This window comes from Hyla sarda, chromosome 10, assembly GCF_029499605.1.
Source record: "Hyla sarda isolate aHylSar1 chromosome 10, aHylSar1.hap1, whole genome shotgun sequence".
NCBI lineage: Eukaryota > Metazoa > Chordata > Amphibia > Anura > Hylidae > Hyla > Hyla sarda.
The window spans coordinates 81,164,236-81,182,316 of record NC_079198.1 but is presented as its reverse complement, the minus strand read 5'-3'; the positions used below and the strand labels follow the sequence as shown (position 1 = coordinate 81,182,316).

At 41.6% G+C, this 18,081-nt stretch overlaps 1 protein-coding gene across 1 annotated transcript in view; it reads right to left on the bottom strand.

Moving 5' to 3' along the window:
- Nucleotides 1-18,081, bottom strand: part of LOC130293215 (uncharacterized) — a 172,029-nt gene that overhangs the window by 55,290 nt on the left and 98,658 nt on the right. Inside the window, exons 15-19 of the mRNA XM_056541717.1 lie at nucleotides 15,491-15,705; nucleotides 15,049-15,206; nucleotides 11,861-12,088; nucleotides 9,955-10,284; nucleotides 9,428-9,838 (exon numbers count right to left, since the gene is read on the bottom strand). Coding sequence (XP_056397692.1) covers nucleotides 9,428-9,838; nucleotides 9,955-10,284; nucleotides 11,861-12,088; nucleotides 15,049-15,206; nucleotides 15,491-15,705 — 1,342 coding nt within the window. The remainder of the gene's footprint in view (nucleotides 1-9,427; nucleotides 9,839-9,954; nucleotides 10,285-11,860; nucleotides 12,089-15,048; nucleotides 15,207-15,490; nucleotides 15,706-18,081) is intronic.

Genomic DNA, 18,081 nt, shown 5'->3' with positions numbered 1-18,081 from the left:
CGTCAATATGAAATTATATTGAAATTATATTGTGACAAACACTAATTTTCTTTTTTATTTGTTCTCGGTATACAACAATCACAGTTTTCATTTATATACCATCAGGGGTCAAGTCCTGGGGAAAAAAAAGTGTGGGAACTCACCCAAGATTTCCACTCGAGGGCTGGTTCTGTAGGAATCCTGATAATGGGAACAGTGATCCTGCTGCGAAAAAGTGCAGTAACTCCGTTCCCATGCGTTCCTATAGGACTTGAGCCCTGGATGTCATGTAGGTTCATCTTCATAGTGCCAATATACTAGGTGGCACTGTTAAGTGGGGATATTCTGCTTTATGGTACTGTTAAGTCTACTTTTATTCATGTTCAACTCCTCTAGAAATGTTTGGGTCTGAGACAAGCTTTTTTTTTTTACTATAAGTTCCTTTTTGCCTTTGAAGGGGTTTTACATTTTAGGTTACAGTTTTAAGGGATTGTCCAGCTTTTGAAATATGAATAAAATTTAAAATGTTGAAAATAATAAAAAAGTACTATTATATTACTGAACCCTAGTTGTGTTGCACTGATCTGTGTGTCACACAGTAACTATACCCATATATCTCTCACTTCATAAATATCTGTAGCACTGATGAGTTGTGAGATTGTTTAAAACTTCACCTTTATTCTTATCCACTTAAAAGATAATAACATGAAATGGTATAAAAAATATGTGCAAATAAACAGTAGGCCGACAATACTAGTGCTGATATAAAGTGCATATTATGGCATTATTCAAGTTCATTTATAGGATGAGCATACATTTATAACTGTGTGACAGGGGCACTCCAGTTTATGTCTTAGTTCACACAGGTATGTGTTGTTCAGATATTCTTTTCCTATCCACATGGATGATCACTTGTTCATGGAAACATCCAGCAAATTATTCCTAGGGCATAGTACACATCTCTCCTATACCATGTGTGCATAATAGTGTATGTAGGATCCTGCACATTAGTTTTTTTTTTGGTTTTTTTTTAAATCAGAAAATTTTTATTGAACACATTTTTATAATAAAAACATACAATACAATACAAAACAAGCCGACTTTCCCCAAAACCCTCCCCCCCATCCACCCCAAAATAGACAAAGTACCTCCCCCCCCCAACCCAGTGTCCTCTCCTCAGTAGCAAAATATATAGGAGGCAAATGGTGGTCCGTAGAAGGGATAAAACATATCACACAGTAAAAGTAAAACACATGGCGTACAACAGTCACACTGGCACAGAGACATGAAAAAAGCGGTCAAGTAAGGAGACAGACTCAGAAGACACAAACAGACTGGCACACATAATGCATTAACAAAAAATGAGGAGAGCTGGCCAAAAAGACACAGACATTATCAACAGCCAGGGCCTCCATCACCCCCCAGAAGCACTTCCATAGAAGATCTGCGTAGGTATGTGGATGGTACCCAGGGGGTATCCATCCAAGGACCCCAGATAGATTCAAGTTTACGTAATGATTTTCTTTTTGTATACACCCCCTTCTCCAATCTAATAATGTGATTCAGCTTAGCAATCAGTTCTACTATAGTGGGCGGTAAGGGTCGCAATCAATACTGAGCTATCAATTTACGGGCTTGATAAAGGATCCTATTAATGCCGACATACAAGCCACTATCCTCGTCCAACCCTTCCAGTAGTCCCAAAAGACATGTTAAAATAGATAGAGTAAATGGGCAACCATACACCCTTCTAATCAGCTGCCCCACCTCCCTCCAGAATAGAGTGAGATGTGCGCAGTCCCAAAACATATGGATCAGATGAGCATCCGGCATGGAACAGCGAGGTCAACAGGAGTCCGGCCGTAGTCCAATTTTCTGAAGCAATGAAGGAGTACAATACACTCTATGCAATAGAAAAATTTGAGACACCCTATGGGCCTCAGAAACGGACAGCCGTGGGGTCATAGATACAATTTGTGCCCATTGCTGATCTGATATGGGACCCACCTCAGTCTCCCACTTTGCTTTAACTGTCAGCGGATATGCTTCATGGTAGAAGGAAAGGAGCTCCCTATATAATATAGAAATCATCCTGCACATAAGTTTTCCTCAATGTCCACATAAATTGACCTCAGTGCACATATTGCGGTTTCCAAATCAATTCAAAGTCCATATGCATTGTCATTAGTTCACATATAAAATACTGTATATCAATAAGCCTTAATGCTTTCTAATGTGGGGAGTCTATGCTACCTAATGTGGAAAACTATGCCACCTAATGTGGGAAATCTATTCTACCTAATGTGGGGAATCTATGCTACCTAATGTGGGGAATCTAATGTGGTGTAATTAAGGGGGAGGTTTAATTGGGGGGAGGGAGCGGGGTGTAATTAAGGGGGGTTGTAATTAAGGAGGCGTGTGGGGGTGTGTGCCAAACAAAGGGTCCGCCCCGGGTGCCAAATTCTCTAGGTACGCCCCTGACTGGAGTGCCCCTGTCACACAGTTATAAATGTATGCTCAGCCTATAAATGAACTTAAATAATGCTGTAATATGCACTTTACATCAGCACTAGTATTGGCGAACCCCAGTTGTTTCTGTTCCATTACATATTTATGCCTGAGACCTGATGTGATCTAAACTTTTCACTCAATTCTGAATTTATAAATTACTAATCTGTCTTAGGTTGTTATGGGAAAACTGGACAGCTTCTGTCCTCAGACAGATTGGTAAATTTGGGCCACTGTGTTTCAATAATTTAAGAGGAAACACACACTTTATTGTATTTATAGGGTTAGGGCATAAAATAGCATAGAAATGATATATAACTTTTATGAATTTACCAACCTCTCCCCTCAGCATCTGAAGATGCTGTAATCAATGCCAACTAAAGCATCTATAGGGAAAATGGAGATATTGGTGTCTTATAGGTCCCCTGCAATGCGATCGTAGGGGTCTGATGAGTGCAAATGGTGGCTGGAGGTCTCTTACAGTCCTCCAGGACAGATATAGGGCCATTTTCAGATATGTACATAGCTTAATTCTGAATTTATAAATGACCAATCTGTCTTAGGTTGTTATGGGAAAACCAGACAGTTTCTGTTCTCAGACAGAATGGTAAATTTGGGCCACTGTGTTTCAATAATTTAAGAGCAAATGCACGCTTTATTGTATTTATAGGGTTAGGACATAAACATAGCATTTTACAAGGCAGATATACCTTGTTATAGAAAACAGAAAAATAGATATTATACAGAAAATAATGTGCAGGCATACTGAAATTCAACATACAATTGAGTCAGTAAAATTTTTACATCATGACTAGGGATGAGAGAATAGAATCTGATGAATCTGAATTCGTTACGAATTTCAGTAAAGATTAGCTTTGCAACAAATCCGAATATCGCCACAATTCGATCGCACAAATTGCTTCATTAAACTCCATGCGGTCCAGGCTCCAGGGCATCTAAAATGGCAGATCTAAATGTGAGGACATGGGGCAAGGAAACCTGGGAAGGCAGCAAGGCGGGAAGACCCTGAATCACATGCAGTATGCAGCCTATCAGCAGCCAGCCACCCCTGTGATGTCACAGCCCTATATAATCGGCAGCCATCTTGCAGCCAGTCACATCAGCGTTTTATTTCAGAGAAAGCATTTCACTGCAGGGAGAGATAGAGCATTGTGCAGTGCACAGAAAAACAGCTTCAATTACTGCATAAAAGCACTGACAGAGAGAGAGACAATGTACACTTTTGGGTGTAATACAAAGCGACTCCACTGCTGCAGTGGAGTGTACAGCAACTCTAAAGCTTAACCCCTTAAGGACCAAGCGTTTTCTGCGAAGTGGGAAAAAAAATCATTGTGCGACAAAATTGAAGAAAAAACACAATTTTGAAAATTTTGGGGGCTTCCGTTTCTACACAGTACATTTTTCGGTAAAAATGAGACTTTATCTTTATTCTGTAGGTCCATACGATTAAAATGATCCCCTACTTATATAGGTTTGATTTTGTCGTACTTTTGGAAAAAATCATGACTACATGCACGAAAATGAATACATTTAATATTGTCATCTTGTGACCCCTATAACTTTTTTAATTTTCTGCGTATGGAGTTGTACGAGGGCTCATTTTTTGCGCTGTGATCTGAAGTTTTAAACGGTACCATTTTTGTTTTGATCTGACTTTTTGATTACTTTTTGTTCCTTTTTTATGGTATAAAAAGTGACTAAAAGTACGCTATTTTGGAATTTTTTGGCGCGTACGCCATTGACCGTGCGGTTTAATTTATGATATATTTTTATAGTTCGGACATTTACGCACACTGGAATACCTCGTATGTTTATTTTTATTATGTTCATATATTTTTTATAAGGAATTTGGGAAAAGTGGGGTGATTTAAACTTTTAATAAGGAAGGGGTTAATGAGTGTGTTTTAAAACTTTTTTTTACACTTTTAGTCCTCTTATCTGACTTTTAGGAGGAATCATTTGATTCCTCATACAGATTAGTGTGGTTCTATAAAACCACATTCATCTGTGTGCTCCGTGCTCGATTGATATCATTCGGAGCTCCGGAGCCAGCATGGAAGGAGAGGTAAGCCCTCCGGCTACCTCCACAGTGGATCACCCCCCCGCGATTGTGCTGCGGGGGGGGGGGGATCCACCCCACTGGACCACCAGGGATAGGATACAGGCACCTTTAGACGCCGCTGTCAGCTTTGACAGCGGCGATCTAAAGGGTTAATAGCTGGCCGCATGTCGGCTATTAACGCCGGCCCTCAGCTACAAGAATCAGCTGGGGGCCGGCCGGTATGACACAGGCTTGAGTCGGGAGCATACTCGAGTCATACCCGGTTAACGGCCATTGGACGAGTATAGACGTCCATGGTCATTAACCAGTTAAAGGGGCCAGTTAGGCAAAGCAGTAAACGCCATTGTCACCAGCTATTAGCGCATAATAATACTGTACTGGGTTCTACTACACAGCGATTCTGAACTGCTGCAATTGGTTGTACAAAAACTGTAAAGCTAACAGGGGCCAGTTAGGGTGAATAAGAAATCCCATAGTCACCTGATTACAGTGCCTAATACAGGTTGTGTAGCTGAGCTTATTGTCCTCTCATAAGTGTAACCTGTGCGTACATAGGTGGTGTATGTTTTATTTTCCTGAAAAACAAAATTTGGCCTAGTTACTGTAAAAGGCCGGCCAAAGCTACACCCTTGTTTCTGTAGCCTTATACAGTAACAACCCCTTAAGGACCCGGGTTTTTCCACTTTCGTTTTTTTCCTCCTTATTTTTAAAAAATCATAATTCTTTCAGTTTTGCACCTAAAAATCCATATGATTGCTTATTTTTTGCGCCACCAATTCTACTTTGTAATGACATCAGTCATTTTACCCAAAAATCTACAGCAAAACAGGAAAAAAAATAATAATTGTGTGACAAAATTGAAGAAAAAACACAATTTTGTAACTTTTGGGGGCTTCCGTTTCTACACAGTAAATTTTTCGGTAAAAATGACACCTTCTCTTTATTCTGTAGGTCCATACGATTAAAACGATTTTCTACTTATGTAGGTTTGATTTTGTCATACTTCTGAAAAAAATCATAACTACATGCAGGAAAATGTATACATTTAAAATTGTCATCTTCTATAACTTTTAAATTTTTCCGCATATGGGGCGGTATTAGGGCTAATTTTTTGTGACATGATCTGAAGTTTTTAGCGGTACCATTTTTGTATTGATCGGACTTATTGATCGCTTTTTATTCATTTTATCATGATTTAAAAAGTGACCAAAAATACGCTATTTTGGACTATGGAAATTTTTTACGTATGCCATTGACCGTGCAGTTTAATAAATGATATATTTTTATAGTTCGGACATTTCCGCATTCGGCGATACCACATGTGTTTATTTTTATTTTGATTTACACTGTTTTTTCATGCGAAAAGGGGGGTGATTCAAACTTTTATTAGGGAAGGGGTTAAATGATCTTTATTTACTTTTTTTCCACTTTTTTTTGCAATGTTATAGCTCCCATATGAGGCTATAACACTGCACACACTGATCTTTTACATTGATCAATGGTTTCTCATGATTCTACTGCTTGATTGCTCATGCCTGGATCTCAGGCACTGAGCAGTCATTCGGCAGTCGTACACCAGGAGGCAGGTAAGTGTCCTACAGCTGTTCGGGACCCTGAAATCTCTCCACAGCGGTCCCGAACAGCCCCCTGAGCTATCCGGCATTAGTTTAGTTTCACTTTAGATCCGGCGATCAACTTTGAACGTCGCATCTAAAGAGTTAATAGTGCACGGTACCTCGATCAGCTGTCATGCCCCCTCCCATAGGCTTGCATTGAGGGGGCAGAGCGTGACATCACACAGGGGTGGAGCCGTGATGTCACAATACTCCGGCCCCGTGATCGTCAGTCATCAGACCCGGAGCGAACATGCTCCGGGGGCTGATAACGGGGTGCTGCGTGAAAGATCACGGGGGTCCCCAGCTGAGGGACCCCAGCGATCAGGCATCTTATCCCCTATGCTTTGGATAGGGGATAAGATGTCTTAGCGCCGGAGTACTCCTTTAAGGTGCTGGTCCCCAGTCACAGATCCTCTGCATTAGACCACAAGGAAGCATTGAGGATATGCATTAGCTAAAACTTTTCTTAGGATACAATATATTTTTTGAAATCTAACAAAAGAAAAGGTGTACAAAAGACACAATGTGCCACCTACACCATCAAGTATTGATGCGATGCAAAGACCTCTAAAAGGTGGAAGGGAACAACGTATGGTTCATTGTAACAGGTGGTGGTAAAAACTTCCCCTGTAAGGCCCTACTCTCGCACTATTAATTCCCTTCTTAGCAAGTGTTACTCGCCCTAAAAAGGACGGCCCCACACCAGAACCTCTCCTTATTTCCACTTAAAAACACTGCCATTTCCCAGGATTTTTAGTTGGACATAAGGAGAGGTTCCTGTGTGGGGCCGCCCTTTTTAGGGCGAGTAACACTTGCCAAAAAGAGAATTAATAGTACAAGTGTAGGGCCTTACAGGGGAAGTTTTTACCCGCACCGGTTACAATGGACCATACGTTGTTCCCTTCCACCTTTTAGAGGTCTTTGCATCACATTAATACTTGGTGGTGTAGGTGGCACATGGTGTTTTTTGCACACCTTTCCTTTTATTAGATTTCATATATTTTATCCTAAGAAAAGTTATGTTTTAGCTAATACATATCCTCAATACTTACTTGTGCACACCAACACTTTGCCAAAAGTGACCTTTTTCTTGTACCCACCTGATGCCACACATCTGATGCCAAGTTCTCATTCTTTCACCCACCTTCGTCACTGGGTACTGGTATTAACACCCACCACCCCACTCTACCAAAGCGTACCAAAGTGCCACTACAGTCAGGGACAATACATGTCCTTTACGGCCCACTAGGTGAATGTGGTTCCTGCACAGCCACCACAGCAACTTGAACAGATCACACCGCTTCCGCCTCCTCTCTCTCAGGCCGTTGGTCCTGCGACAGTGTGCGATTCCGCCTCCTCATCCTCCACCGTGTCCTAAGCCTCCACTGCATGGACAAGTCTCAGTGCCCCTCCTGCATACCATGTGTGCAGGGCACGGCAGTGTCAAGCTGTTCTTCACATGGTTTGTCTTGGTGAATGGAGTCACACAGGGGAGGAACTGCTAAAAGTCATTCATCAATAAATCGAATCATGGCTTACTCCACAAAAACTGGAAATGGGGACCATGGTGACCGACAACGGGAAGAACATCTTGTCTGCGCTACGTCAAGGAAGCCTGAGCCATGCGCCCTGCATGGCACACATGTTCAATTTGGTTGTCAAGCAAATCCTGAAGTGTTACTCCCATCTGCAAGACATACTAACAATGGGAAGAAAACTGTGCATGCACTTCAGCCACTCGTACACTGCAAAGCACACCCTCTTTGAGCTGCAGCGACAGAACGGTGTCTCCCAACATAGTCTGATTTGCAATGTTTCTACTCGTTGGATACGGGGACTCCCCTGTGTAACTTCAATGTCAACCAGTGGCAGCTCATACGTGACACCTGCCATTTGCTCAGGCCCACATGAGCCTCATCTGACAGGAGAGGAGGAGCAGGAGCAGGCTGTGGAGCTAGAGGGTGATGAGGAAGACGAGACAGAGGACCCAGACATACCGTGGCCATGTGGTCTCCTCAAGCTGCTGGCACATTAAATGAAACTTTATCTTAATCTATTTTACATTTTCAATAAAAAAATTATTAAATATCTTTAATCTTTTCAATTGTGAGACCCTATGGTCTCGTCAGGCTATTGTCACGTCCAAGCTGGATCATTCTGCCACATTATGGTTTCTTCATGCTGCTGGCACATTAAATGAAACTTTATCTTAATCTATTTTAAATATTCAATTAAACTTTTCCAAAATATCTTTAATGTTTTCAATTCTGAGGCCCTATGGTCTATCAGGCTGTTGCCACCTCCAGGCTGGATCATTCTGCCACATTATGGTCTCCTCATTCTGCTGGCACATTAAATGAAACATTATCTTAATCTATTTTAAATCAATCAATTAAAAAATTCCTAAATATCTTTAATCTTTTAAATTGTGAGGCTCTATGGTCTGGTCAGGCTGTTGCCACCTCCAGGCTGGGTCATTTTGCCACTCTATGGTCTACTCTTGCTGCCGCCAATTCCTAGCTGTGTCATTCTGCCACATTATGGTCTCCTCATGCTGCTGCCACCTCCAGGCTGTGTCATTGTGCCACCATATGGTCTCCTCATGCTGTTGGCACCTTAAGCTAAAATTTTAAAATGTTAATCTATTTTAAATCTTTAATTTAAATTTTACAAAATATCTTTAATCTTTTCTATTGTGAGGCCCTATGGTCTCGTCTGGCTGTACCACCATGTGACTCCTTCTTATATTGGGTTTTTGTGGTCATACAGTATAAGTTGAAAGTAAATGCTTTGGGCACCTGGGACATTAAACTTGTGAATCTAATCAATATATTACATTTAAATTTTAAAAATTGATGCAATCTTTTCAAGACTGAGGCCCTATTGTAATTGACGTGATATATTACCTGTGGAATTATCACAAGAATCCAATGAAACAGGTTAGAATCTGTGAAGGAAAAGAAGACCGAACCACTTTTATTAGCAATATAAAAGAACAAACATGAGATGACGTGTTTCGGGAGGTGCCCTCCCTTCCTCAGATCAGGATACCAAATGAAACAGGTTGGAGCGATAACAATGAACCATAACTTATTGAATGAAACATTCACACTTTCACAGTCGGGGGGGGGGGGGGGGGGGGTGTTGGGTTGGGGGGCAAATCGGCCAAATCAAATTATTTCGGAAAAATTTTGCAAATTGGTTGAATCAAATTTTTCAAAAATCTCTAATTATGACTTACCTAAGCTCCCTCCGTAACATTTCATATCAACCACCATTTTGTGCTGACTAGTAATATTGTGCATCCTCGCCATCAGATATTGGTTCCTTATCGAAAATGCTTTTTCCATGGTCTCCAATGCATTTGTTAGAGCATTATCAGCATGTTCAAAATCCTCTTTGACTAAAGGTGGCTCCTCTGAGAACAGTTCCCTGTGAGCCTTCATGGAGTCTATGACAGCAATCTGCGCCATCATCAGGTTTGAGTCTAGGAACGCCTGGAAGCCCCCAGCGTGAGGCAGAACCTTATCCTGATGGAGGACTGCGCCCTGGACACAAACTTTCTTCCCACTCAGTGGCTCAGAGAATAGGTCTCCTAAAACCAATATAGACCCCGAGGAAGACCGTACACCTCCCAATGGAATCAAATCACCTACAAGATCAAGTCAACAGATTACAAATCATTTATAGTATCCAATTTATCAGTTGTAGAAGACATAACCCTGCATATTTCCATTCTAGGTAACACACATAAAGAACATTACTGACCTGTGTTTCTATCCAACCCAACGCCTAAAATTGGGAATATCTTTCCTCTAGCCCCTATCATAGGACCTCCAATTTCTATAGGTGACAATAAGTTTGTTAGCGGATGAAGATATGTGCCTCCTAGAGCCAGCCATTGCTGTGTTTTTGGATGCCTTGTCACTGCGAGAATTGGAACCTCCAAACCTGATATTGGATCCACCATTAAAGTATAGTTTTCACTTGAAGCTTTATGTATATCAGTAAATTTACAATCTACTGGTAAACCTGTATTTGGATTTAGAGGGTATGGGATATATGGATATATTGGCACACCAGACTTCCAAATATTTCCTAAAATGAAAACACAGAATAACAAGGTAATATGCATGTATCATGTGTTTAGACTGTATAATGCGCTACAAATATCTGTAGACTCTAAAAACACTAACATTATGTTTCTTTAAAGTATGACTGTCATCACAAACAAACCAGAAAAGAGAGTGGATGCTCTGTGTACTACAAAATAAACCTGTGACAGCACCTTATAAAGTGCCATTCATCTATATTTAAAGGGGTTATCCACCATAAGGTGACTTTAGCAATTATCTGCCAGACAGGTATGGATATGCTTAGGAAAGATCTGTGTTTGTCTTGGGGCTAAGTGGCTGTGTTGTGAGTCCGATATAACACTTCTTTTTTGTGAAATGGCTATTTACTGTTGGAGTTCATTCCCTCCAACTATACGTCCCAGGATCCCTTGTTTGTAAGTGTGAGTTCACTTTTCTCCCTCCCACACATCAGTCACCCCACCCTTTGCAGCACAGCAGAGCTATGTGTGCGGTGCTTGAAACAACAATTTTTTGCAGCTCAGAAAATGATTTCCCTCCCACCCAGCGGTTGCTCAACCCACTAAAGCTCAGACAGGCTCCCTTTAAACACTTAACTAGTGATCTAATGTCTCAGGTCGCACTGCAACCTGAACAAAAAGCTGAGACAACAACTTTATTTTTGAACATCGGACTAAGATCACATGAAAAATTGCGAGATCAGCCATCAAACACAGGTACATACACTATATTATGAACTACACTAAATTTACAGTTCCCTGTGGCACAGTCAAATACACACAAAATCCCGGAATACCCCTTTAAATTTAAAAATATGATGTTAATATAAATATTACAGACATGTCAATATGAAATATGGGAATGAAGGAGCTATATTCACCATTTCAGTCAGTAAATGGAGCCTAGCCTATATGCTAGCTCCCATATGCTGCATGTACACAGAGAAGAAAAGATCCTGCTCCCCTACATTTCTGAGGAATATCATCAGAAGCAGCATCAAGGACATTACAGAGCTGCACTGAACAGTCTAAGCGGTGTCTCTAACTCTGGGGTTAGATCTAACACTAACTGAAAGCTCTTTTAGTCTCCCTGTTTGCCTTTAGCTCTCTTCAGCCATTCCATCTCGTCAGCGATTCCATCCCTCGTCCCCCATCCCTTCTCCATTGAATTCTATAGACAGCAGAGCAGAGCTCAGTGCTCATAGTTAAGCAGGTGAATGTATTTGTTAAGTGTTCATGTATGGAGAGCTCAGCTTGATTGGCACTACATTAGTTTGGTGGGTTAATGCCCTCCATATAAACCAATGTTTCCCAATGAGGGTGCCTACAGCTGTTGTAAAACTACAACTCCCAGCATGCCTAGACAGGAAAAGGCTGTCCGGGCATGCTGTGAGTTATAGTTTTGCAACAGCTGGAGGCACCCTGGTTGGGACACACTGCTATAAACCAAAATAAAAAATCAATTTACCATAAATCAAGCAATTCATTCACTTATGTATGAAGATCCACCCACCAGTCCATTCATCCATGAAGCAGAAGTAGATGCTTATATAAATGTATACAAACAGTTGTCTGTCTTACTATTAGCTGAGTCTACAGTTGACATCAGCTGAGAGGTGACTGGATCGTATCCAACATTTCCGGCAACTGGAAGCACTTTCCCTGTTTCACGATGTACAAAGTATTCACCAGGAACGGGAGTCAGATAGTGACTTGACAGCAGCATGACTGACTGTAGAGAAGGAATGACCAATCCAAGTGCATTGTCCACAAAGGCAAAGTCGCTGTCCAGGACTGTGCCGTCGTGAGCTGTAACAAATAGTATGAAAACAGTTCACTTATTTTGATTTGCCCCAAAATATCAAAAGTTTTGCTTTCTATCTTGCAGATAAAGAATGATAAAAATGAAATTGTGTTAAATGAATACAGGTGACTTAGCCATTGCCCTGTTTCATACATAGGACTCTGAGTTTGTTCACACTTCTTTATTTTCTTCCATCTAAAGCACACATTGGTAGCATTCCCTTAATTATACATCTAACATAGAATTTTAGGGGTAACTTTCTCCTTGAGGAGAATGCCAAAAAACATCTGGAGTCTTAGGTCATTTAATGCTTTACTGGGAAAAGAATATGCAAAGTAGCCTTCTCCAAAAGAAAGATAGCTTGCTCTCTAGTGCCATCTACCGGATGCAGTGAACCCTTGAAATATCTCCCAAAAGTTACCCTTATGTAAACAGCTGTTTTAGGTTTCTTGCTTCTTGTCAGTACAGAGCAGAGTTCATGGATGCTACCTCCAATACCGCCTTCTGGAGGTAGCATCTATGCATATTTTTTCCCAAATGTCTTTTAGCATTCCTCAAAGAGAAACATTACCCCTTCAATCACACAACAATGGCCACTCTGCTTGTTCCAAAACATATATTTGCTGACAGGTGACATCCTTTTGGAGGAGATTTTGGCTTGGCTAACATTCCCCAGTCACCTTTTAAGGCTCTTTAAAGAGGCACTCCGGTGGAAAAACATTTTTTAAATCAACTGATGCCAGAAGATTAAACAGATTTGTAAATTACTTCTATTTAGAAATTGTAATCTTTCCAGTACTTATCAGCTGCTATATGTTCCACAGGAAGCTCTTTTCTTTTTGAATGTCTTTTCTGTCTGACCACAGTGCTCTGATGACACCTCTGTCCATATCAGAAACTGTCCATAGCAGTATAGGTTTGCTATGGGTATTTGCTCCTGCTCTGGGCAGTTCTTGACATGGACAGAGGTGTCAGTGTTAGGATTCGGCAGGCTGGATGTGGATCCAATGTGTCAGCGAGAGATTGGCGTGGACCGTACCGGTGGACCGATTCTAAGCTGCTACTGGTATTCACCAGAGCCCGCCGCAAAGCGGGATGGTCTTGCTGCGGCGGTAGCAACCAGGTCGTATCCACCGGTAATGGCTCAACCTCGCTGACTGCTGAGAAGGCTTGGGACAGAAGGACTAGACAGAGGCGAGGTCGGACGTAGCAGAAGGTCAGGGCAGGCGGCAAGGTTCGTAGTCAATGGTAACGGCAGAAGGTCTGGTAACACTGGTAAGGCAATCGCAGGAAACGCTTTCACTAGGCACAAGGGCAACAAAATCCGGCCATGCTGGGAAGGGGAAGTGAGGTTATAAAGGCGTGACGCAGGTGGAAGCTAATTACACTGATTGGGCCAGGCACCAATTAGTGGTGCACTGGCCCTTTAAATCTTAGAGAGCTGGCGCGCGCGCGCCCTAGAGAGCAAGGACGTGACAGCAAGGGACCGGGACAGGTAAGTGGATTGGGATGCGATCCGCGAGCGGGCGCGTCCCGCTATGCGAATCGCATCCCCGTCGGCGGTGTCAGTGCAGCGCTCCCGGTCAGCGGGTCTGACCGGGGCGCTGCAGAGAGGAGAACGCCGCGAGTGCTCCGGGGAGGAGCAGGGACCAGGAGTGCTCGGCGTAACAGTCAGTAGAGAGCACTGTGGTCAGACATAAAAGAAATTCAAAAAGAAAAGAACCTGTGGAGCATACAGTAGCTGATAAGTACTGGAAAGATTAAGATTTTTAAATAGAAGTAATTTACAAAACTGTTTAACTTTCTGGCATCAGTTCATTTGTTTTCCACCGGAGTACCCCTTTAACGGGGCTCAGCATTGACTTCAAGGAATGCTACTTTCAAAAGGTGCACCAAAAAGCAAGCTCACTTCTTTTTGGAGGAGAGCTACTATGCATACAGTTTATTACAGCTTCCATCAAAATCAATAGTAGTTGTGTAAATTCATATGTACTCGGCTTCCCCTTGTGGTGGCTCTGAGTACTGAAAAGGGAAAGCAAGGTGTTAGAAAGGGTATGGAGGAGATTTTTCTATGTATTTATGGAAGTTGTCTGGAGAATATACAATAAAAAAAAAAAATCATTTTATCAAGTATGCTTGGTTACTTACTTGTAGCAGAGTTTAACTTTAAACAGAATTCTGACAAGGCCTAAAACTACTTTACGGGCCCCAGCAGAGAGCAGACAGGCACATCAGTCTGCACTCTTACCTAATCTACTTCAGACTCTGGGCTACTCAGTAGGAGCATAGCTGGGAGGCAGCCTCATACTTATCTGGCTAGAGCAAGACTAAACTGGTTTAGTTCTAGAGCTCTAAGGAAAGAGGGAGTTACTTGGGTGACTCCTCCCTCAGGCTTTCTAGTAGTTTCTGCATATCAACTAGCTGAGGAGAATCATGAGACCAATGCTCAGTGCATCCTTACATATATAAATCTCACCAGTGATGGCAGCAAAAAAGTGAAATGTTAAGCCTTGCACATGTATTATACCATAGTGTATGAACTTGTAGAAATGTGACACAGAAAATAGCAAGTTATGCAACAGCACACAATACAGAGATATAAACGGAGGCACTTAGCAAGTTAACTCCTTAGCTACATGATAAAATTAACCTACAGTATAAAGCTTGGAGGTGGTACAAGGACACTGCATTCCCAAAGCAGCTGTCTGTATGTGGCTGCCCTGCTGCTGGTAGTATTGTGCACTAGAGACACCAGGGAGCTTATAGCATTACTAGAACTTGTAAAACTTTGCTAGTGGCCCTTGATGTACAATCAATTGGGGACCCTTATTTTATACAATTAATTTTGGGGGCAGAACTGTATATATGAGACTGCAGTTGCTGTCCATTCTGAAAATGATTTACAGGCCTGAAGAAAATGCATATCTCATTTTAAGAAAAAATATCCACCATTCCTAATACTTACCAATAATATCCCTTTTAGACAGTAATCTAGTTCTGTCCTTATTCACAAGATATGCTCCAGTTCCTTCACCCAGCACACCCCATACTTTAAGCCTGTTACTCTCCTTCATCACTGCTGTGTACATTGTATTGCAGGATGTATCAAACTGTGCTAGGTACCTGCAGAGCATTGATAATATGGAAATGTACAATAAGTAATAAAAAACGTATAAATGTAATCATGACATAGGAAATGTTACCATGCTGCATACAGAATAACTGATATAGACACACAACTGCATTTTGTAAGCGTCAAATTAAACATTTTAAGAAATTATGCACTGATACTTTTGTAGGTGGGTGGGAAAATGCAGAAAATGGTCATTTTGTACAGGCTTCCAGTTCTGGAGCTAACAGACTTTACTATGTAGGATGAGCTTTAGATTGTTTATTGTCTGACTTACTTTTGCCATTTGTTTCCATACTCCCTCTCTTGGGATCCTAAAGGCTTCTCTTTCATGAGCTCCAGCATTCTGATGGACTCTCTCAGTGCTGCTTTGTAGTCAACACAATGCTCCTCATGGGATTTCATGTCCTCCTGTAGAACGTGCAACTGCCTATTCAGGATGTCTTCATACTCTGCCGCCAGACATTTCCTCTTGGCTATCTCTAATTCAGCCTATTGTCAAAGTATAAGAAGAGTGATAATGTAGATATGGACAATGACTAATGAAAGTTGTTACTTACATTGTAGGGACAGATCAGGATACCTTGCCTGTCGCCATTTATATTCAGAGCATAAGGGACAATGACAGATAAGGTATAGAATTTTACTTTTGATGATTTCATCTTAGCCCTTTTACACGGTGGATTATTGTGTGATTGAGCTTTCTGGGGAACATTTGTTCCCAATAATTGGCCCATGTAAAAGGGACAGTGATCAGCTAAGGAACGAGTGATCAGCTCTTTCATTGGCCAAAATCATTGTTATTGGCCACATATCATCCTGTGTAAACCCTTGTGTAGGCTGATCACCGAGATTGGTGCTGGTTTACTGCTGTAAGTTGGCCTGTGTAAAAGGGCCCCTAAAACCCATCAGAACTTCAGTGCCCCCTCCCTTTCACTACATTCATATACAGAGACTAGAGAGTGACAAAGCAATGTATTGTTTTTATTTATTGTATTTAGTGTTGCTATATTTCCTTATTTTTCATTTTGTAATGAATTAACAGAAATAACCAAGTCAATCACGTTACATTGTAAACATATGGAGCAAAGTTTTAGCAGGCAGCAAAGAGAGCAGTTAACCAACAGAGGAGTGCCCAAAGACCAGGAACAGTGTTAGGGTCTATTCAAACGGTGGAATTCTGCTTGAAATGAAAGCCCAATATATGTCTATGGGATTCCACACTCCCGTTGACTCTTCAGAAACCCCACTTGCGGAATAGCAGGATTTCCGAAGTGTCAACGTGAGTGCGGAATCCCATAGAATGATATTGGGCTTTCGTTTCAGGCGGAATTCCTCTGATGGATTCTGGCAGCTGAAATTCCGCCGTGTGAATAGACCCTTAACATAATGTATTTAGAGTCCCAGTCTCAGTGCACCGAGAAGGTACTCAGGTGGACGTAGATGTGGAATCAGGTAGCACTTGCTTGAACATTTGCAGGACATGTACAGTAGCTTGGAAAAGGGCACATATTTATTGACCATATTTATTCATTGTAAAAGAACTAGAGTTTCCATTGATTTCCACAACAAAACTATTATTTTGTAAGCACAATAAAGTAAAAAAAAAAAAAAAATATATATATATATATATATATATATATATATAAATAACTATAAACAGGAGAAAGAGCAGTCGGCACTAGCGGTAATTATCTGCTTCAGGAACCTGATAACGGTAGTGACCAGTACACGTAGTGTGGATACAGTCCTAAGATTGATCACGGTGCAAAAACCCCACAGCATAAAGCAGAATGTACCATATACGATAAGGAAGACAAGGGGCACTCACGATTTCTTCTTAGCCGGACTTTATTCAGGAGGTAGTAACAGCAGCAGGGACGCCAGGTAGGTGTTAAGATGCATCAGACCAGTACTGCACGGGAGCCATGATGGTGATAGCTATTTCGCGTGCGAAATCGTATATGATCGTATATGATAAAAAAAATGTTTGTATGTTCCTTGTACCACTTTAATAATGCCTGTAAGACATGTGGTATCCCAGCATGAATGGCTGCTCTTTGGCACTGGACTGCTTCAGGCAGCTTTGCAGCACAAGGTGTTGGGCCCACCAGAAACTTATTGTTATATCAATTATGTTTGCACTTTATTGAAAAGTTATATATATTTTTTTTATTAATTCTATTGTTATTTGTATATATGTTATTCCCGTGTTACTGTACCCTTCAGAGAGAGCAGTGAACCCCATGGGACCCTGCCTACCAATGGTAACCTCTAAAGTCTTTCCTATATAGTGTAATGGGGGGGAGGAGTTGCTCCAGGCTAAGTCTAAGTCTAGTCTAATGGCTTCTGAGCTACAGTTTGGTTCAGGTGTGCTGTGTTGTGTGCTCAGAGGGAAGGCATAGCTCAAATCTACTTCATCTTGTCATTCTGCAAGGATCTCCCGTATGGTGGAAGTTCATGCCCTGGCGGAGAAGGCTTCAATACCTTGACAGAACCCTACCGACCAGGATTCATCTACCCGTTTTACAAGTCAGTATTAATCTGGTGAAAGCACCACAAGTCCCAGCAAGGCAACATGGCTCCCAAGGGGTTACACTGCATCCTCTAACCCAAAAACAACTGTCTGTGTAATACCATCTACACCCAGTTCAGTAAAGACAGGTATCTGTATCCTGATGTTGGTGTGTTAATATACTCCCCGTGTCTGGCCCAGGAGAAGCTGTCTCCAACTTTGGAATGTGTATAGGATAACGGTGCCCTGGCATCACAAAGTGATAAGGTATTTCTCCTAACACCCCGTGGCTACCACAGACAGACCTGAGAAAAACTTGTATCTGTAGTTTAGAACCCTGTTCTTTTTAGTCT